General features: G+C 45.1%; 1 protein-coding gene across 5 annotated transcripts in view; it reads left to right on the top strand.

Annotated features, from left to right (window-relative positions):
• Positions 1-23281, top strand: part of KMT5A (lysine methyltransferase 5A) — a 78797-nt gene that overhangs the window by 5874 nt on the left and 49642 nt on the right. For 4 of the 5 annotated variants that reach the window (XM_085636449.1, XM_085636446.1, XM_085636447.1 and 1 more), the window contains one exon: positions 38-135. The exons of the other annotated variant lie outside the window; for it this stretch is intronic. In XM_085636449.1, the coding sequence (XP_085492575.1) occupies positions 46-135 (90 nt within the window). In that variant the 5' untranslated portion in view covers positions 38-45. The remainder of the gene's footprint in view (positions 1-37; positions 136-23281) is intronic. 5 annotated transcript variants of the gene reach the window in all.

The following is a 23281-nucleotide window of genomic DNA, read 5'->3' as shown; positions in this document are numbered from 1 at the left end:
CCCTTCCTAAATCACACGAAACATTTCTGTTCTTCAGGGAAGAAAATGTCGAAATCCAAGGAAGGAAAAACGGAAGAAGTGTCAGAGAGCCAGAGAGGAGGAGGCACGAATGAGAACCACCCGAAAATGAAAGGGGTCAGCTTTCTTTTAATAACTTTTCCATGTGTATTATGTCCGTTCCCGTACCACATGCATGACGCTCACAGCACCCACAAACACTCTATTTCCCCCTATTATTCATGTTTACGTGTCGCTCAGACCTGAAATAAAGCTTCCACTTTTACTTTGGTTGACCTCGCTTTGCCGCATTTATATTTCAACTTTAAAGTACTTGCAATCTTTTACCATCCTAATCTATGGTTTGTACTCGTATTGGGGCCGCAGAGCATAAACGAATATAAAACCTATATCCAAACCTCTACCCAACACTATCCATGCCAAATCGTACATCCTGATATCCACATATTAGCAAAGTCGTCAGCACTAGCAGACGGTGCATATTTTTGTAGAATTTACGTGGCTCAGTCCCTGCTCCCAGGCAGCAACACATTTATGTTTACAGAGTCAGCAAAAATGGAATGCATGAACCACTGGGGTGGCTGAAGTCATAGTGAAGCATGAGAAATAGTTTGCAATTATGCCCAAATTAAAACCAAGCACCAAATATTGTTCATAACTGCTGGCAGTATTAATGTAGACTTTGGAAATCATGGAAGGTGTATTGCCGTGAGAAATTTCTCGAAGGTACCCACTGCAGCGCTCGATAGGATACACCGCTTGCTGTCAGCCATAGCAATGCACAACACCAAAGCCTGTTGTCTTAATATCGCACGTTAAAACTAATGGAAAACACTGGAAATGTTATACTTAACTGCCTAGAACTTGTAAGGCCGATTTGGATGCTATCCTTGTTTAAACCACTTTCCTGATTTGCACCATCAACACTGTTTATTTTGTGAATAACTGTTTTAGACTATTCAACAATATTTCGAGCCTATTGTAATCGACCTGGTGCGGCTTTCCTGACGTAATTTTTTTAATCGTATGATGCTTTCTCTCTGGTATCAGTTTGCTTTGAAGTTGATATGATGAGATGGCCAATACATAGATTTGTTTTTGCTCCTAGCTAAAGCATCTTTTGAAAACTTTCGACCTCAAAATCCAGAACATTTAGAAAATGTCTGTCCTCAAAGGGCCAGAGGCAAGGACAGATCAGGCAAATATTTTATTTAGAACCAATGTTCTGCAGCACGGTGAAGCACCATTTGCATACCAAAGGCGCATAAAGGCAGTACGTGTCCTACAGTTCATAGTGTCTGCAAATGGAGTCTTGGACTTGAAGCATTGTTTGCTGCCCGATATTTTGGTATTGAGTATATGTCGGGTGAAACTTGATTCTAAAATGTAATTTATTGCACATACCTTGGTGTTGTGAATTTTAACAAAACAGTAGTGCGTTGATTTTATTTGGCACCCGTAGGGGAGGCCAAGCTGCTTCAAGGAACAGATGATAATATCAGCAGGAAAATGCAATTTTCAAGATAGGTTGCGCCCAGCTTGTGCCCCCACACGTCTGCATTTTTCAGGTGGACAGTGCGTCCCTGAGCATATTGAGGCGTCACAGCTGAGCGGCTATCACAAACCCGATAGAGAGGAAACTATACGCTGTTGGTAAGGTGCAGCACTGGCAAAGTGGATGGCTCTCGCTTGCACCTTACTATATTTGCATCCTCCTTTCCTTTTCTTCAGGCAAGAAGAACTCCTCATTATCCAAGACGCCACAAGGGTTTCTATGATGAAGCTTCGACTCTGGCCCCACCATCCTTTCCTCCCAGAATTGTTCACTTTTTTAGTGATGGAAATCATAAAGTGGTTTAGAAGTGAGTCTTCGGTGGTGCTAGGAGGCCACATACCCTTCCTTTGCGCGAGGCAGTGTGCCTTGAGTAGATTATTTTGGTTATTCCTTTTTGGCCCTATTATAGTGTGGAAGATTAAGGCTGCAAGGTTAAAGATTAGGGCTTCTATGTCCATGGAGTGCCATGTCTATACATGCACCCCTGTGCCTTTTTGACATAAAATGCCCCTATATTAATTGCCATGTAAGGAAAACGCCTCGGAGTCTGAGACTGGGTCTACACATCGAAAGGTGAGATTTTTTCCCCAAGAGTGTGCATCCTGTGTGGCTTCTGACTAATGTCCCAGTTTAGGAATATGTATACGTGGCAATAACATGTTGTTTTATGTCCTCTTCAGAGTACTCCGAGGCACTGGAATTATACAGTGATTCACAAAAGATAGCAACACTTTTAAAGCCATTTGTGTTTCGCCATCTTCCACTCGTTTCACATTTCAAAGCTGACTTTATGGCTGCGAGAGAAGCACACTTCTTTGAGTCCTTCATGCACCCAACCACATACTAAGATCAATCCATAGGCCCCATGCAAAACCAGCATTTGCAATGCAATAGGTCTCGCATTTATGCAAGTTTGAGCTATTGACATTGCAAATAACAATGCTTTTAATTTTTGTTTTTAAAACAAATAACAGGCATTGTCAATTACAATGCCAATAGCTTAAACTCGCGTAAATGCGAGACCTAATGCATTGCCAATGCCTCTAACCATCAACTTTTGAAATGTTTTTATCAATATAACAAAGCCTGGTTTTTGTGCAGAATATGCAAAAATGTAACTGTAGATATAAGCAATATGGTGAACAAAATGAAAGCAATACAGGTAGATAATACGAAAACTGGCAACATGATTGAGAAACATTTGAAAAGAAGGTTAAACCATGTAAATAAATGTATTATGGTAAGTCAAGCAACTGTACTAATAAACTCAAATTCACACATTACTTCACAGCAAATTTCTAATTTACGTTTATTACCACAACAAAAGTTACATGAGAAACGCTTTTACCACCTCGCAGATTATCCGTAACAATTACTTTAAACATGGAAACAACTCTTCTAAAAATCAGATATCTGATTAAATACATTTGCTTTAAGAAATGCAAAAGAAAAAGTGACATGGCATAAACAGTACATGCAGATGTGCAGACTATAATATACTATTCATTGCCATGTTAGTGGGAGGGGCACCATGAATCACTTAAGGCTAAAGGAACGAGATGGTAGGGTGACAAGAAAAATTGTGATGAGCATCTTGAAGGGTTTTTTGAACTTTAAAGTTGAACTGACCTTGGTGAATGGCATTTTGATGTGTGGAAGTAAGTTGGTGGTTCCTGACAACTTGGAAAGATAAGCTGGTGGCAAATGCTCATGTGAGCCATATGGGGAATATCAAAAATCAATGAAAGGATCAGAGAGGCTTAATGGTGGCCGGCAATGGATGTTTACATAGAGAGAATTGTTTGCAATTGCTCCCAATGTGCTGGGAGTGACAAAGTGCTGAAGTGTAGGGCTCCACCAATGATTATCGGGGAGCAATCCTGTGGTCCGTGGCTTGATGTTGCCATCGATATCTTAGGGCCTGTGAAGTTGAGGTCTCAAGACCGCTATGTTTTGGTTTGTGTGGACTTGTATTCTAGGTGGCCTGAGGTAAAGCTTGTTAATTCTGTTGAATCTCAAGTTATCATTGTATTTTTGGAGGAACTTTTTGAATGAGAAGGGTTTCACGTCTTTGTTATCTGACAAGGGGGTCCAGTTTACTTCTCATTCCTTTATGAAATTTTTGGAAGAAAGAAGCATAAGACCTAAAAAGGCTGCGTTCTGCCATCCTGTATTCAATGGTGTTGTCGAAAGATTTGTCAAAGTAATGAAGGAAGCCATGCAGTTAGCTGTGGCTTCTGGTGATGATTGGGAAGCTGCTATCAAAAGGACAGATTTACACATCATTCATCCACTGGGGTAACTCCTTTTTAGATTTTGTTTAAAGGAAGAGCGGCCATCACAGGCATTATTCCAGCTTGGGAGGCCTCTAGTAGGAAAATGGGTGACAGTGAAGTTGAAAGTACTGGTGTGGAGGACAGGGAGTTGAGATGTAGGGAAAGGAGGAAGGAATTGTTTGATGTGGGAAAAGCTGCTAAAAAAACACTTGTAAGGGTTGGTGACTGGGTCAGAGTGAAGTTACTAAGGAAGGGTGTCGGTATTTCGAAGTTTGGTAAACCCTTGCAAATCATTAAGTTTAACAAGCCGTCAAGACCAGTGACTATAAGATATGGAACCATGGCAGGATTGCCAAGTGTTCTTCTTCTCATGATTCTGAATGTGCTGATGTTCCTGTGCCATGTCCCGCATCTCAAGCGGTGAGGAGAAGTTCTTTGCGCATGAGAATCACACCTCATCGTTTGCAAGATTGTATACGCAATTTTTGTTATTTTTTTTCTGTTTTTCAATGCTATACGGGGAAGGTGATGTGGTATTCTGTACCTTGTATTATGTAACTTGCCTTTGTTAGCGTTGCTAGGCTATGATGTAATTTAGAATATCTTCCTTAGTGAGAGAATGTAGTTGGTTTAGCTGTTGGTGGCTGAGGTCTCTTACATTTGGAAGTACAATTAACTTCTTCTGACATCCTACCTACTCTGCGTCTCCTGCCTATTCCTTGATGTTGGGGGGGTGGCGGCATCACCTCAGGCCCCTATTCAATTGCATTGGCTACAGAAGGAGAAAATGGATAATCATACAACGTGATTAAAGAGCTCAATGAATTCAAACTACATGGAAAGTGAGACCGCACCAGCCAACGTGCATAATTGAAGGAGAAACCCAAGGGGTACACCAACAAATGGATGGTCCTCCACAGCTGGAATACAACATTGAACAAGATCTGACAACATTTTCAAGCGCAAAAAATTAGAGCTAAAAGAACACTGGGGACACAAACAACAACCGTCCAAATAGCAACAAATGAAACAATTACGGTAAAGCAAAAACAAAGGGAAAGTAAGACCCTCTGAGAAACCAAGGAAAGAGCGACATTATCCCGGCGCAATACAGTGGCATTGCCCCCCCACCCTCCCAGGTGCCTCCACAGTGGAATTGTGGGAACTACAACACAGGCCTTTCATGATACACTCTGGCCCTTCCATTCCCTCCTTTCTCATAGTGCGCACCTACTCTTTGAGGCACTGGGTTGTGGCCAGTGCTGGCATGGAGATAGATGAAGGGCTAGCAGAACAAAGAAAAGATATTTTTCGGAGCAAATTGAGTTGGCGAGTTCATCTTCCAGAGAACTGTTTAAAACTTTAACCAAACTCACGATCCCAGCTGAACCGATCTCCTCAACTAGTTCTGACCTTTGTGAAACCTTGGCCACTTTTTTTCAGAACAAGGTAGCAGGGATTTTTTCCTCCTTTTCCGAAGTCTACAAAGAGGCTGGAAAGGCAGTTTGGAGCACGAAGGCTGGGTCAGTAGAGACGCAGGATAAACTTAGGGGCTTCAGCCCGCTACAAGCAGAGGAGGTTATGGGTTTACTGGTGACGGCACGTTCTGGAGCCCCCAGTGACCCATGCCCGGTGGCGGTTCTTCAGAATTGTCCACAGGTTATTGCCGCCACACTCACTCCACTGTTTAACTCTATTATAGAGTCAGGTAGCTATCCCAGGAGGTGGAAGGCGGCTTCCATTTTACCATTAATTAAAAAACCCACTCTGGATAAGTGTGACCCGAATAGTTAGAGGCCTATTTCGCGGCTCTCACTACCAGCAAAACTATTAGAGAAGGCCATAAACAAGCAACTTACCTCCTTCCTTGAAAGATCGAAGGCCCTTGATCCCACACAGTTTGGGTTTCGTGCTGGCTACAGCACAGAACTTGCTCTGGTTAAGGCGACTGAGGAAATCAGAGTGGCGGTGGATCAAGGGGGTGAGGCGATCCTCATTCTGCTAGATCTGTCGGCGGCCTTTGATACGGTCCATCATGGCGTTATGATGGACCGACTGGCTTTGGCCGGGGTGGAAGGCACTGGCTGGAACCTCCTTAAGTCTTTTATGGCCGACAGATCCCAGAGTGTTGAATTGGGAGCAGAGAGATCTAAACCTTTTGTCCTTCCCTGTGGGGTCCCGCAAGGCTCATCTCTGAGTCCCACTCTCTTTAACGTATATGTGAGTCCCTTGGGAGCTTTGATTAGATCCTATGGACTCCAACTTACCTCATACGCTGATGACACGCAGATTGTGTTATCAGTACAAAGAGGGTCCCAAGTTGATCTTTCAGCAAGGTGTCATGACTGTCTTCAAGGTATAGCGAGTTGGATGGCTGCGAATTGCCTTAAACTAAATGCTGGAAAAACCGAGGTAATGATATTCGGAAATAATCCCAACATCTGGTCCCCAGCCATGTGGCCCGATGTATTGGGGAAGATACCAGTGCCCACACCCAAAGCTAGGAATCTGGGGGTGATTATGGACCAGAAACTGGACTTTGGAAGTCAGGTCAGTGGTGTAGTCTCATCCTGCTTTCACATCCTCAGGATACTGAGGAGAGTTAAAGCATTGCTTCCCACGGATGGTCTCCGGCTAGTAGTGTCGGCTCTCATTCTCTCGCGTCTTGACTACTGCAACAGTCTGTACCTTAACTTGCAAAAGAAACACCTGTACAGACTGCAGTTGGTGCAGAACGCGGCAGCGAGACTGTTGACAGGTACACCTAAACATGTCTCAATCCGAGAAGGAATGAGGAAACTTCATTGGCTACCAATTCACAAACGCTCCCAATTTAAGGCCTTGTGTACAGTCTTCAAGGCATTAAAAGGCACTGGCCCAGAGTTTCTGAAGGCCTGTTTTAAGCAGTATGTGCCGGGGAGGGCACTGCGATCTATGGAGGGCAATCTAGTAGTGGTGCCTAGGATAAAAAAGGCCAGCTGGGGAGGAAAGCTGTTTTCATATGGTGCTGCCACCGCATGGAACTGTCTGCCAGCACATATGAGAAAAATGGAGGAACTTTTCTCTTTCAGAAAGGGCCTGAAGACTTGGTTGTTTAGGGATTAGACACTCGCTCTCCAGGGATGATCAGTTTCTTAGCGCCAGGACACCTTCGGGTATAAGCGTGCTTTATAAGCTCCTAATAATAATAATAATAATAATAATAATAATAATAATAAACTCTTGAACTTTCCATCTTGAGACCCCACTCCCATGCAGCACCCATTGCTTCATGAAACAGATGAGGCTTCATGACACATTTCACACAATACTTCATTTTGCAAGACTCACCCTTTCCATCTGCTCTTTTCTCTCAGTTCACAACCCTTCTGCACAAATTCCTCCCACAACAGCTATCAATTAGAAATCGTTTATCCTACATTTCTTATTGATGATACACTCCTTGTCTCACATAAGTAATATGCATAAACTGTGCTGTAACCAGGGCCACTGGAATAATGCAGCATGGGAGGGCCAAATTATGGGGCAGAGTTGAGTAAATTATGCGGCAATAAAAGACAAATTATGCACCATAAAGTGGCACATTTTGTAATAGTATTACTTCATTATTTCGTCATTTTCACAATTATTAACATTGTCTGGACATTGGTTGTACCTCATTAGTACCAATTTAACACCCAAATAGCAATAAGCAACAAAAATGCAACTAGTGAACCTTTGAAAACGGCCTTCCACCACGCGGATGTATGTGCAGCTGACTTTTTAGTAACTTTTGAACTGTTTGAGCTAGAAACTAATTTTTTTTATTACAATCTGCAGATGATGTGCCAAATGATGGATTATGTGGCATATCTATAATTATGTGAAACACCTCCGGCAACTTCTCGTCCCTTCTAGTTGTTCTCATGTGGTCCTCTTCTGCGTTGCCCATTTCATCAGGTCTGATTTCCACTTACCTATAGTAGAGGGTTGATGTTGTCTTATGTTTCAGTGAGACTGAGTTCTCTGAGATTCCACCATCCGTGAAACTACTTGGTCTGTGATGTCCTCAGCAATGACGTGTGTACTTATGTTATGCCATGTGGATAAGAAAGATCATATGTTCTCAGTGAGACTGGTTGCTCTGTGACGTCATCACATGTGAGACTGTGCGCTCAGGGATGTTGTCAGTTGTGAGTCTGAGTTTTGTGATGACGTCAGCAGTAAGATCAAGGGTTCGAAGATCCCAGCAATGTTAATGCGGCACCTTGATGTCACCAATAAGGCCGCTTGCTCTGTGATGTCGTCATAGGTGAAACTGTGTGCTTACGGCCTTTGCAGATAGGGTGTCTGTGTGCTCTGTGACATAATTGTAGGTCTGCATGTCGTCGTAGGCATTTAGTGTGTTCTATGATGCCATCACAAGTGAATCTGCACTTTGCATACCACAGCATCAGATGTTGATATGGAGTCACTGCGTTCTGTGATGACATAATGAGAGCGATTGTATATACTAAAGGATGTTGTTGATAGGAATTGTTTGTGATGTCAGCAGTATGACCGTGTGCTCTAAGATCCCAGCAGTGACGCAGTGTGCTCTTTGATGTCATCAACAAGGAGGCCGCGTGCTTTGTACTGTGGTGATCAGTGTTCGTGTAAGTTTCTGGATGCCGTCAGTAGTGAGCTGTGTGCTTCGTGCTGTGCTCAGCTTTGTACTGTGTGCTCCATGATTTCATCAGCAGCAAGACTTTCTACCCCGTGACTTCATTATAAATAAGACTGTCTTCGGGGATGTTGTCGACAGAAAGTCTGTGACGTAATCAGCAGCGCGACGACAAGTTTTAACATTTCAACAGGACCCCGTGTGTTCCGAGATGTCGTCAGCAGTAAGACCGCGATGCCATCATATGAAAGCCTACTTTGTCGTCGATGACGTCCGCAGAGAGGCTGTGTACTCCGTGATACCATCATATTTGAGACCCTGTGTTCTGTGATGCCGTCAGTTGTTGCTTGTGATCGAGTACATAGTAAATCTTTATTTTTAGGCGGTGAGCCGCGATTATAATTTTCCAATACATTTCTGATTTTTGCAGTCAGGTTGTGAGAGCGGAGTACGTAATTGAAGTCCATTGCATTTTTGGCGGTTAATAAAACCACGGTTCTAAGCTCTTTCGTGAATGAATATTGCTGTCATGGCAACATGGACACAGCTTTTGCTGATGGAGTAAAAATATGTTCGTTCACGAAAAGTACGGGTCCAAAGAACGCTCTGAAAGAGATTTAATACAAGCATTGGCATAGCCAATAGGTCTCGCCTTTGGGACCTTATAAGTGTTTAGCCATGCAACAGTTGCATAACTAAATACTTATAAGGTCCAAAAGCGAGACCTGTTGGCTATGCCGAGCGGCGGCGAAAGTTATCGCGGTCAAGAGTGGCGCGCCCGCGCACACGCACTGTAGCTCTAGGCTGGCCTGGTAGCACTTTTTGGAGCCCTCTCAAAAAGTCTCGCCAGACCATCGCATGCGCTGGGTCAGGCGAGACCTAAACATGCAAATTGGAGGTAAAAACTTTTTTTTTTCTGGTTGGTTGGCAGAAGGGAGACCCTTTCTCCTTAAGATGCGCTCAGTGCAAAGTGCTCTCGTTTACAGGCAGGTCCTCAAAACGTAGCTGATGCTACCCATCTAAAAATCCAAGATACATTAGACTCCTGCAATAAATAAATAAACGACTAACCCTATCCAGACACCGTTTGTGAATAGTAGTACAACTAAACACTCGCATACCTAAAACCGATAAATAGTAATACTCTGCTCTACTCCTCGGGGGAATTGAGTTACAAAGGACCACCTCTCACAAACCTATACTACATTATCAATCGAAAAATAATTCAACTATCATAAGCAACAGTGTAGATCCAGTGTATTGTACTCGAATTTTTGATTTTGTGGCAATAATCTAACCTCTATATTGTGTTTTGTTTCCTACCGCAATACAACTGTTTTCTATTTCTCTGTTTCCTGCCTTATCAAATCAGTTCAGAAGGTAACAAACATTGTCTAAATAGACAAAGGACCTGCCTACCTGCAAAAAGGGCACATGTTCCAACTAGTGACATAAAACCACTATATAGGGGCAGGTAATATAATGATTCTAGGGTACAAAAAAGATGAGAGGACCAAGCAAACTAGGACAACAGTTCATTCTAAATTTAGAGGGATGGCTCCAGCTCGAGGCTAGGGTACATTTTCTGTGGATTGTGATGAGATTAACACAAAGGCTTAATTGGATGTACTGTTGGGAAAACATTAAAAAAAATTAAAAAAAAATGTTTTCATTGGTATAGTTTTCTGGAAAAACACGGTGCAAGTACATCTTTTTCGCTGAAGACTAAGCATCGTAAAACATGACCATTTTGAATCCAATCGGCAGTGGTACAAATAATTTCTGGCATAGCCATCGCTAAACCGTATCTGGTAATAAGTAAAATCAAATGGTATACATTTGGTGGGGGGTTGTATTTCACCTCTCATCACTCCTGATTCCCTCAGTCTTGATTGGGGTTCTTGCTTCTCATTCTTTATTTCAAGCGTACCTCAGCTAGGGGCCCCCAAACATTGGTAGACTTCTTCAGGCATCCTCTTGCTTTGTGTGTCACTCTCTCTCTGCACCCATATATAAGTCCATACCCTTTCGCCACTCTGTCACTTAAGGGAGGGTCGGGGCTCCCCAGTTTCTCTTGGCCACTATCGGCCTTAGATTACACAACAGGAGTTTGTACCTGGGAAGATCCACCTCGGAGGGAATACCTAACAGGACTTATTTGGCATCAATGGGTAACTTTGTCTGTACTAACTTGTCCAATTCCTCTATTATTTGGGTCCAATATGTTAGTATGTGGTGGCAATCCCATAGTGTGTGTATGTAGGTTCCGTTCTCTGTTTTACGGCAGAGACAATCCGGTGACTCTCCTGATTTATGTAGGTGTGCCCAGTCAAAGTAGACCCTATGAAGGATCTTGAGTTGTCATTTGCAACCTTAATTTAATGGCCGCTTCTCTTGGATGCATCAAAATCGCTTCCAAGTCTGTCTTCTAGTTCGCCTGTGGTAACCTCCCATTGTGTTTTAAGAGCTTCCAGATTGTCTGGTATGTTGTTTGTCAGGGTTTTGTTGTTTCATTAGATGGCTTTGTCTGGTATTTTTCTCTGAAGTAGCTTTCCCTCTAGGGGTGAGAATTATGGGATATCTGATGTGTCTAGTTGCTCTGCCCTCCAGGCATGCTGTAATTGAAGGTATTTATGTTGTTGGGTGTCATTCAGCTTGTATTCACTTTGGAGTGAGTTGAAGGAGATCAGGGAGCCTCACTCTAGTAGGTCCCCAAGTCTGGATATCCCCACCACAGCCCAGGGTCCAAAACCCTACAGCTTACCCAATTCTGGCAAGCGTGCCCCCTCCCACAGCGGGGGCTCATTTGTGCATCTCTTGTCCCACTTCATTTGACGTTCCGTCCCTTTCCAAGTGTCTATGGTCCTCTGAGTCGCCGGCAGCAATTGCCGCACTCCTCTGCACCCATATATGTAGTGGAGATGTGTTCGGGTTTGAAACTGGAGCCTCTCAAGGGCGTATGTTGGATGGTCGCACGCTATGTGTCCCCATTCATTGTTGACCACTAGGTGTGCTACTTGATATGATCGTATATCTGGGAGCGCTATATCCCCATTGTATTGACTGTGTTGAAGTGTCTGCCGTGCTACCAGTGGATCTCCCCCTTTCCACAGGAGTGTGCACATCTCCCCGTCTATTGTCTTTGTATTTTAGAGGCTATAGAGTAACTTGGCTAGAGTGACCATTTTGTACATATCCGCTCTACCTAGTAGCGTCAAGAGAAGTCTTCTCCACCTTTCCACATCCTCATGAAATTGTCAGCACTCTCTTCATATTGTGGCCAAGGCTCGCCGTTATGTTGGTGGTTATATAGAGACCCAAGTATCAAAACCCCTCTCTAGTCACGTGGAGTTGCCTGAGAAGACCCCGTGTACCTAGGCACCCTCCTGCTGGATAAAGACTAGATTTGTCCTAATGTATCTGGTAGCTGGCATGTCTTCCGTATTTCTCAGACCTGCAGTATAATGGGAAGCGTCCCTTCAGGGTTGGTGTCATAAAGAAGGATGTCGTCAGCGTAGAGTGAGATCCGCTCATTCCCTAAGCAGCCCCAGATCATCACTAAAGCCTCTTATGGCTGGGTGGTTTCGGACCGGGCATGCCAGTGGTTTCAATACTAGGGCAAATAATAATGGAGACAGAGGACATCCCTGCACACTGGGAACTCTGCCAACTTGCTCCATTTAACCGTGCCCATGGGTTGGTATATAGTAAGTCTATCCAGGCTAAGAAGACAGGACCAAACCCGAATTTCAATAGTTCTTGTCTCACGAATGGCCAGTGAACCGTGTTGCATGCCTTCTCTGCATCCAAGGATAAGAACTTGTGCGTGTCAGGTCTATTTTGCACTGTGTCCAACCAGTTGGCCAGCCGGCAGGAGTTGAATCTCATTGCCCTTTTTGGACATAAATCCGGACTGGTCACAGTGAATGAGGGAAGTTATCCTGAGGGAGGATTATATCTGGTTTCATTTTCCTGAAATAGTTGGCCACCAGCCGTATTTTAATTTTATTTCAGAGTCCATTGACAGTCCATGTCAATACCAAGAATATCCCCTCGCCTTGTACGTGTTAGACCTCACTCAATGATGGCACCGTGCCATGTGTATCTAGCGTTGTTTGCACTCCTCGCTGCCTTTAATTCCACAACCTCTTCGTCTATCCCTTAATGATAGTAACCCTCCCTTCTTCTAACTCAAGTCTCCAACCTCCCCCACTCTCTCTCACTACCCATGCATGCATCCCTAACCGTCAACATGACAATAGTGGCTGTAGGTCAAGCCTTAGAGGCCTGTATCCCTCCCCCCACATCCCCATAGTAACTTCCTCCTCCCCCCCCCCTCCCCCCTAGATTCCACCCCCCCCAACAGAAGGAGTTCCCCCTCACAAAACTAGACACCCACTAGGTGTTACTTGTGAATGAGGGGCTCTTAGTGCCGTCTTACTGTCCACTGACAGGCCTGCATTTTTCCGCCTTCTTCGCTTCCTTCTTCCACCTGTTGTGAGTTCTTGGACGGCAGTATCTGGATTTGGTTCCTCTAAGCAAGCAATCTTTTGGAGAAGTGGGTGGTCACTATCTCGATCTGCTGAATGTTCCTGTTCTGATGGGTCAGAAGTGGTGCGTACTTGGACCCTGAGTTGTTTCCCCCTGTCCGTCCTCTTCTGTATTCTTAGAGTGGATTGCCTCACCGGGGCAGCGTCTCCGTCGGAAGGGTGTCCCTGCCTGCATCTTAATTGTCTGGCTCGGCCTACGGCTCTTCTTCTTCTCTCTCTTCTTTGCCTGGGTCTCAGGCCCATTAGCGTGGCTGTGCTGGGGCCTCCGAGGTGATGTGGTTACGTCTCGGAGGGTGCTCTTCCACCGAAGTCCAGGCCTCCTCCGGCGTCTGAAAGAAAAGGGATTCCCCCAAAAACATGACTTTGAGTTTTGCGGGCAAGAGTAGCATATTTTTTAAAAGGTGATTATTTTGTTTTTGTTTTTTTAAGTTTTTTTATATAGCGCAAACTAGACCGGTGTCAGGTATCGGAGCGCTTTACATGAGCACCAGTTTTGTTACAGATGGACACATTCATTTTTTGTTAGGCACGGGGAGATTAAATGATTTGCCCAGAATCGGAGGATGTTGAGCATCGTCGCAGAGACTCTAATCCGGTTCCCCAGCTTCAAGGTAGACCGCTCTAGCTGTAAGGCTACATCCTCTCCCCTTATACAGAATGTGGAGCAGTCTCAATTTTGCTTTAACGGAGTGAAAGTTCCGCCTTTGTTTCTGATCTTCCCTTGAGTAGTCTGTAAAGACCATTATCTTGGTGTTGGCTTGCCGGACTTCCCCCGATTTGTTGCATCTCCCGGAGTATCAGGTCGTGGTCCTTTTAGGAAGTGCGCTATTAGTGGCCGTTGGTGCTCCCACTGGTGGTGTAAAACTGGGCATCCTGTGTGCCCGTTCGATTACAAAACATGAGGAAAACTGAGTTGTATGGAGGGAGTCCTTGAGCCACTGGGTGAGGAAGAGTCCTGCATCTGTTCCCTCCGTAAATCCTATAAATCATAGGTTGTTCCTGCATGCCCGCTTTTCACCATCATCCACTTTCCAAGCCACCTCCTTCAGAGAGGCAGTGAGACTGGTGACTTCTTTGTGCAGGGTATGGGGTGTGTCTTCCACCTCTGATATACGATATTCTGCCTGTGTGACTCTCAGACACGTTTTGCAGATCTTGTTGTAAGAGGGTTACTCTGGAGCAGACCTCAGCTATACTCCCCTCCAAGGCCTTCTGGACATTTGTATTGCCTGCAGGATGGTTGCATTGTCTGGCGGGGGTGGTGTTTCCCCTTATGCCCTGGATGTCGGGCCAACGGCCCTTGTGTAGTGATCCTTTTCCCTTGCCTCAATGTTTTTTTTTGTTGTTTCTTTTTGTTGCTCCTTGTCTCTAGCCATTGCGAGTTATGGGTCCACTGCTTCTGCTATCGGATGCAGTGTGGCCCTCGCACCACTTCACTCCAAGGCCTGCTACCTAACGTCGGCCCACCTGTTCAGTTACCCTCTTGGATCAGGGTGGATAAAGCAGCCTCTTTTAATCTACTGGCTGGTAAGTCAGAGTGCTTCCTGCAGACAATTGTCCGTGGGAGGAGAAACCACAGAAGGGAGACTCGCTGGTCTCTGTGTGGCCTTCCTCATTCTCTGGCGCTCTCCTTCGTGGTCCCCTCTAAGCCCTTCATTCTGCCGCTCTGCCCCCCAATTCCCCCCTTTCCCTTGAAGGTGTTTTCGCTGCCCGGGGCTTAGAGCTCTCTACCTGTGGATTCTGTTGGGCAGGGGAATGGGATTTCTCATTCATCTCTATGCAGTGGGTCCAACCAGGTCTATCGGGCTGAATATTTCCCCCGGGCCTCAATCTAGCACTGATTATGTACTGTTTCTGTATCCGGGAGTGGGGGGAGGTGTGTATTCTCTCTATCTCCTTCTTATGGTGTCTCAGTCACCCCCCACTTATACCCCGTGTCGGTTTATCAGGATTCCTCCGGACTCTCCAGGGATCCATGCTGGGACAGCCTACACCCATGCTGGGACAGCCTACACCTCAAGACCAATAAAGCAAATCCAGGTCAGGTTGCCCCCAGCCTAGCATGTGTTCTGAAGCCAATGCTAAGAGGCCCGTCTTCTCCTTTTTCCGTCCCATCTACCTCATCCGGACACTCATGGTCCGCACCTGAGTCTTCCTCATCTGGCCGGGTTGTTTCCCTCAACTGTCTACAATCCATCTGCACAACTCCTCACATGAGATGGCCAGCACGCTGCCGTTCACGGCAGTCCCCTGCAGCCGCGCCGCCTCCGTCACATGTGCGGCTACTGGCCAGCCCATGATTATCTCCAGTCAGGCTGCTGGTTGTCTTCGGTTGTGGGCGGCGTGCGTACCAGGCAGAAAGGGGCACCAACCCCCACCAGGTCGAGGCACTGCCAGGACCCCCGCTCTCCTCTTCGGTGCTGGCAGCCTCAGTACTTCGCCCTCATGAACGTCTGCCTCGTGGCAGAGTCTGCCTCGGTCCGTGCTTAAGAGGCCTCCAGCTCTTGAGATAGTATTTCGTTGTCCCCACCGTCTGCTCTGCTCCTCACATGAGGCGACCAGCACTCCACCGCCCACAGCAATTTCCCGCAACCATGCTGGCCCCGTAGCTGTTTCTGGTTGGGCCGCGAGGCATCTCTGGGTGGGACAGACAGTGTGTGGGCAGCTAGGAGGGGTGGCGGGGCGTGTGTCCATTCCCTGCATGATTAAGGTGCATCCCGGGCGTCCGCTCTCCTCGTTCAACTCTTAAGTACTACCAGCCTTAGCACGCCGCCATTTTGCACGTCTGGTCTCCTTCAGAGCGCCGGCCTCCGTGTGCGAACGGGCAGCCCCCGGCTCTTAATGCCACCTTCTGTTGTCAGCACTGTCCTCTGAGTTCCCCAGTCTAGGGAAGTCGGATTTTGGTTCAGGTGACAAACAAAAGGGCAGGATTTGGCACAGGATTGTGTGTGGCCTGCCTGTGCAACTAAATGGCCATGTTGCTGCCCAAATTTTAATGACCTCTTACTGTGTTGTTAAAGTAAGGAAAGACTGTGAACACCAGGGCTGTGTTGGCTTTTATGCATTAAGCCTGTGCGTTCTTTCCTACGTTGGTTTTCAGGTCTTCCTCCATTTCAGAATAGAAATAACATGCAAAGTACATGCTGGGGCTAAGTTAATCCCCTTCCCCTGATGACCAGGTCAGCCCAATCAGATGTTCTGCACCTTTTGAATTTCCAGGATGAGAGGTTTGGAACCCTGCATGATCACTTAATGTCTAAGTCATGAAGCGTTGCTGATTTTCCTGAGATGGGTTTAGACTGGCTCATGTGAAACATGTAGTAAGTAGATCCATATGGGAGAACGTCTCCTAAAGAAATGCAGTCCCGAACATCAAAGACGGGGGTGGGTTTTGCTCAGGTAGTGGAATTTTGCCTACAGCATTGGGGCTAAGCAAGGTAACCCCTTGCCTCCAACCCTCTTTCACGCACACTGAAGATTTGTTTCGGGCAAATAGATACAAGATAATTGTGTATGCACTAGTCTCTTCACCAACCTGTATTTGTGTCCTCTTAAGTTTTGCAGTCGGGCAAGTAACCTCTTGTTTGGCATTCTAAAGGGACATTCGACTTGATTGGGATGGCTTTTATACATGATTATTCAGCGGTGAACGTGTAAGACCTTTTTTGTGTGCACCCCCTTTCATAATACAAACTAGACAATAGGCTATTCTGTAGTCGTTGTCCAGTGGCACCTGTGATTGCATGTCCTGCTTCCTTTATGTGGCAAAGCGCCTCGCTTTTGCATGGTTAGCCCCCCCCCATTTTTTGGTTTCCGTTGTAGGGCACAGGGCCCCTGCCAACCAGTTCCCCTGTGCCAGTGCTTCTTCCTTAAAAATAAATCCCACAATTGGTACTTCTACACCCTGTAAGTCCCTAGTAAATGGTGGCCTGGGAGACCTAGAGGTTCCCCTGGCACAACCCCCTCACTGGGACTATGCCGTTGCCTTTGTTGCTTCCATGCCCCTGTGAGGGAGAAAACTACAGTCGACATGGCACCCTGCCTGGGTGCCATGCCAGCTAACTGCCTGAAGGGACAGGTAAGTCACCTCTCTAGCAGGCCTCACAGCCCTAAGGCAGGGCACACTATACCACAGATGAGGGCATATCTGCATGAGCAGATGTGCCCCTGCAATACTGGGGTCCATTTCCTAATATTGTAAGTGCCAGTGAAGCCATGGAGAGTACATGGGTTGAAAACTCGAGTTCTACAGCACCACAATGGCATCACTGAACACAAGTGTTTTGGTACCAAACTACTCCTTTTAATAAGTCCACACTGATGCCAGTGTGGGAGTTATTGTACCATGTACCCAGAGGGCACCTCGAAGGTTTCCCCTGAAAACCTGCCAACCCTGGTGTGGTCTCTGACTGGCTGGCTGTAGGCAGCCAGCAACTACCCGACATGCTTCTGGACCGCTAGATAGAGACCCCCTGCTCTCTGGTACCAGAGAAAATGCACATCCTGGGCAGAGGTCACACCTCCTCGCCCCAGGATGGGCCAGTGCTTGAAGAGGGGAGCTTCAAAGGCCTGCTGCCTTTGTAATGTCACACCCTAGCCTCTGCTGCTAACAGCAACCCCCAGTTTATACCCCCACTTTGGGCGAGAAAACTGGCAGGAAAGCTTAACAATAGGTGTGCCCACCTCTGCCAACCCCGCCCCTAAGGTGGGGTAGGTGAGGTATTGTTTAGTTAATTAAAACCTTAACAATATTTCAACTAAAAAATCTTTAAATTCTCTACCAACTATTAAAACATAATAAATTTGCATTGTCAATTTGTTGCAAATAAAATATTTTCTAAACATTGTACATTCTCAATTTGTTGCAAAAAGCAAGATACTTATTACATTGATAAAATTCATAATCTAAGTAGTTAATGTCTAACTAAGTCATGAGATTTCTGCTGTCTATAATGGCGATAAAAATTCGATTTGCGGGCCTAGTCTTCGGGTTAATGAATTTAAGTCACTTTCATATCCTGTACAATAAGTTTCTAAGGATTCATGATTTTCACATTCTAGCTCAAAGTTTGTTTCAATTTTCAGAGCCCTAGATCTAGTATTTAGGTGGCTCCCCCAGACCTGGAAACCAGATCTGCCGCGACCTATGAAGAAAGAAGACCACCCTGTAGAGAAGGCTGAAGATGACTACTGCCTTGGCCCCAGCCCTGATGGCCTGTCTCCAGGTTTGATGAACCTTCGACCTGTCTTGCAGGCAACGACTTCTGAAACCCATGGGTGGACCGCTTCCTTCAATAAAGACTCCAATCTTCTGTGGCCAGCAGACCTGTCTAGAAGAGAACAACAACAAAGACTCCGGATTTAGGCGGATCCACGACTCATGCCCACTCTGCACCCGACACCCACGGCCTGAGTCGTTGAGTCTCCCCAGCGACCAGGATTCTGAATCCAGCATTTGCTGATCTCTCTTGACTCCCCACAACAGCACCCATTGAAAGGCCCCTCTGATCGGCCCTGTAAGCAGATTTCTGACTTCTAAAGGCACCCCTGCACCTGCAGCCCCGGGTTTGGAGCGCTGGACCAGCTTTGCCCCTATGACCTCCCCCACACACCTCAACTTAACTGTGCTGTTGCTGATCTGTCTGGATCCTCCGGTTCGATTCCTGCAGCCAGTTTCCAAAAAGGAGACACTCTATATGATTGCATTGGGTGCCCGAAGCTGTACTTGCACTCTGCACCCAGCTGCCTCCGTGCTGCTGGTGGTGTATGTTTTTAGTGCTGCTTTGTGTAGCTGTTAGCATTCTGTTTGCTGCATATTCTTCATGGATGATGCTAACAGAAACTTGAGCAAATGGATTTTAGTTTTCTGCTGGAACCGAAAGGAATATGTTAAGGACATTTTTGAATGATTTTAACTCGCTGCACGAATTCCCCCGCTGTGCGGGCGAATTAAAGAGTGGGCAGGGTTCGGACGGCCCCTTGCCGTCCTCTGCATATGCCCACCATGGCGTCGGATGGCCGGGGGCTGTCCTAAGCATGCAAGGGGTTAAACACGAAAGATAAGGGAGTACAATAATAACTCTTTCATGTTTATGTAATTACCAACACCTGTGGGGAAAATTTTAATGATACTAACACCTCGCTGCATTTTCTGGTTGATGAAGGCTGAAGCAACAGCCGAAAAGTGTTCCAAGCTTTTATGTGTGCTGCCTCTGAAATAAAATGGATTACGCCAGAGATTTGAGTGCAGGCCTTTCCTTGATGGAGAGATGAAGTGTGTGTGTATGTATGTATGTATGTATGTGTATGTATATATATGTATGTATGTGTATATATAATTTGTTTTCTTTTCTTCTTCCTGAAATGTATCTGAACATCCACATCAAACCAGTTCTTAAATATCTTTGTCCAAATTGATTTTCTTATCTCCTTCATTGTGCTTACGGTTTAGATCCTGTTGATTGTTCAGCATTTGTCTCGTTAGGAGTAGTAAATCAAATGACACTTGTTAAAGTGCACTGCTGCTTTGAAGGAGGCATCCCGGCGCTCTAGCAGATAGTTTTGGTGGGCCAAAGCAGCAGGAAACTAAACTTAGTCAAATAGCCAAGTTTTGAATTGCCTTTTGAAGGTTGACAGAGGCTCAACTTGCCATAACTTCAAAGGAAGACGGTTCCAAAGTTTTGCCGTGTTTACAATAAAGGAGCTGCCACCATGACGAGACTTCAGAAATTGTGAAATCCGCAGAAGGCGATAATTGTTGGTTCTAAGTGCCCGCTGCATGTATGGAGTCTGTCTATTCAACAGATAACGTGGGGACTCGCCATGATAACCTCTGAAAGCCAACATAAGAGCTTTAAGGTTGATACGCTGAGATGATGGCTCCTCTGCACTCTCCTGATTAATCATGTCACTGCGTTTTGAATTAGCTGAAGTCTGTGTATCCAATATGCAGGAAGACCAAGGAAGAGACTGTTAGAGAAGTACAGATGGGCATGATTAAAGAATGAACTACTGTGTTCCTAGTCTGTTCAGGAACTAGAACAAGAAACTTCTTTAGAGTTCATCTTCAAAAAACAGACAGAATAAATATGTCTATTTGCCCAGATTTCTAGCGGACGAGGTAGGATTAGGGGGAGTTCAGCAGGCCACCAAAGGGATGGTGGCGGGCCATTTTGGCTAAAGAAACAGAAGTTCCGTTTTGCATCCATCCAATTTGTGACTTCTCGAAGACCTTCTTTAAAATTGTGAAAAGCTGCCTCTGTGTCGTCTTGAGATTCGCCATGGGGGGGAGGGTATAGATGGAACAAAGGCAGGCTCAAAGCAGACCCTGTGGAACACCACATACCAATGGTTTAGGAGATGAAAAGTGTGAGTGTAAGTACACCCGTCGAGATCTGCCTTCCAAGAAAGATTTGACCCATAAACCGTTCTAGCCCTGAATGCTGAGACTGCCATGTGTGTGTAACAAAATAGCGTGTGAACCAGTGTTCGATGCTGCCGACAAATCAAGGAGCAACACCATCACAGGTGTGCTCTTGTCCAGATTCTCCCTGGCAGTCAGCCACCTCCAAATGGGCTGTCTCTGTTGAAAAACCGGTCAGAAAACCGCACTGCGAATCATGGCAAATAGAGTTGTCCGCCACCGAAGTGGACAGTTGTTGATTGGCCACTTTCTCCAGGATTTTTGCAGGGGCTGCGAAGTGAAGCTCGTGTTGTGTTGCAGGCGTTCACAATTCTGATCAGACTGCCAGGGGTCTATTTCACTTAAGCGGTTTTCTATCCATATTGTGTTTATAAAGCAGCCTCTCGTTTGAGCTTTGTTATTGTACGTTTTAGGTCTTGCCTAGCGACGCAGCGCATGCGTTGCTCGCCTTGGCGAGATCTATTACGCAAATACAACCCCCATTTTGCTTGCCCGTTCTGGACCCTTCATCAGCCAGTAGTTGCTCTGCGGCAGCATTTCATTTAGTAGACGCTTGCCTTCCAACGCTGATTTATGCGAACATAATCCTTATTGTGCCCGCCTTATATTTCTATCAGCTGCGGACTGTTTAATCTCGGCGTTCTATACGTAGCAGTCCTGGCCGGATTATTTATTTATTTTTTTATCCGGTAATTTCTATATCGTTTTAGAACAGCATGTGAAGAAATTAGATTGTTTTAAGGCTGTTCCCAGTTAGCTCCAGGGGCCGTCTTTACTTATCTTTGCTTGTTCATTTTTTCTTATAGAAACTTTGGGTATGCGCTCCAGCAACCATCCTGGTCTCTGATATTTGGTTATCCATCCTTCAGTGCTAAACCTTGTATTTTTACGCTCCCAATCCCACGAGACCTCCTTTGAAGCATTCGTTGCTCGCACCTAGAGGGCGTCATTACTGATCAAAGTATGTTGTTGATTAAGTATACACTTTTTGTCCCTATGCTCAGTTATGTCCTTTTAGAATATTATATCGAAGGAGAAACCTGTATATTGTTAACTTCGTTTAATATTAAGGGTATATACTGCCTTTCTTAGATTTCTGATGCTCACGACTTGAGCATATCCTACACGTCTACCTTCCAGCTAGACGAAAGGAATCTTCTTTATTGTTGAACCTGGCTGGACGTTCCTTCTGGACACCGGACTGCGTTCGCATATAGGTTCGGCAGTTTGATATCCACGGCCTTCCAAGGATTTAGCTTTTAGTATGTATTATTATTGGGCTTTTGTTTCCCCCATTTACTGGCGTAATATCCACTCTATGCACTTGAGAACCTTGATTATTGGGTTTGGTGTTTCTTCTCTAATCACCCATGTTGTTACGTGATTTTTTTAATGATATATCAGTCCTTTTCCTCTCCCCCTTTTTTCCGCCTAACTCTATTTCTTTGACCTTGGTGGTTGGGCTCACCGTTTCCTATCACGTTACACTGACATATCAGGGGTGATTTGCTCTCTTTAGCTACTACTGGACCCTTTGGGCCATATTTATCGAGTCTTTGATTGATAGCTATTTGCGAATAACTGGAACTGTTCTGGATATATATATATATATATATATATATGTTTTTTTTTAATATGAATTTATGCCAACATACTGAACTGTTTGTTGAATTTACTTTATTGTAGTGTTTTATACATGTTTATTTGATTTTCTAGATCTTTTTCTTGCCCCCTATTATCCCTGGTCTACGCCCTGATGAAGGTGGGGCCCCCGTGTGGGCCCTATACCGAAACGCGCGTTGGCGCTTGATTCGATGACCTTCTTCCTCTTAAAGCACCATCTGGCTTCTTCTGGATGAGATACAATCACTACATCCATTTGAACACCTAAGGATAATTTGTTCTCACCCCCAATCTGATTTGATGTAATGAATGCGGTTTTGATTGAGTGTGTGCATGGATGAATTTGAGTTCTTTGTGGGGCATTAACTATGTTTTTGACTAATAGATAGATATATTTATTGATTGGTTTTGATTGTTTGTATAAAATTGGTATATGTACTTACTTGACAAACAATTTTTTTGTAAAAAATTGAAATGAGTATTTCAACCAAAAAGTAAAATAAATACAAAAGGTCTATCTTTATACCTGTAACTCTTGTTGAGTGTTTTATATATTCCTATCTGTCCATTCCTTTCCAGTTCAGCCTTGCATTCTATCAGGTACCTATCTATTAGGCCCTAATATATACCTATTGAACCGGTCTTGGTTTTTCTCTTGAGTTTTTTGCTATTTACCCCGCATATACCGGTTCTTTATTGTTCTCTTGGGGTCCCCCTCTCCTAATTGGTATTCTAAATAGTTACACGGCGGACATTCAAATGGGGTAGGTCCGTCTCCTACTTTATCCACAATGGATCATTTTATGCCTTAAGGAACTCCAAGAAGCAGAACACGTGGCTGATAATGGAAATTAAAGAAGCATTGGCAAAGCAAATCGGTCTAGGTGTGTGTGTATATGTATATATTTATTATTTGGCGCAAAAACATGTAATACACACACGCAGTGTACGATGTGGTTTAAAAGGAGGGTGTGGCCCGGCATGCTTCTTTCGACCGCTGCAGCCTCTGACGAAGGGAAGCCACGAAACGTGTAAGGCTGCGGTCGCATGCTTTGAAAGACTGAGAAGTAAAGCTGTGTATACCATTAAATGTTTTTATTGGGGAAAAAACGTGCCGAGTTCGAGTGCTACTTAAACCGTTGGTCCCCCAGTTAGCTTGATATTAGTAGCGGCCGTCCAGTCGCTGAGTTAGCA

The sequence above is a fragment of the Triturus cristatus genome, chromosome 11 (assembly GCF_964204655.1).
Source record: "Triturus cristatus chromosome 11, aTriCri1.1, whole genome shotgun sequence".
Classification (NCBI taxonomy): domain Eukaryota; kingdom Metazoa; phylum Chordata; class Amphibia; order Caudata; family Salamandridae; genus Triturus; species Triturus cristatus.
Note: the sequence above shows the minus strand (reverse complement) of the source record. Positions and strands in the feature narration are given on the sequence as shown.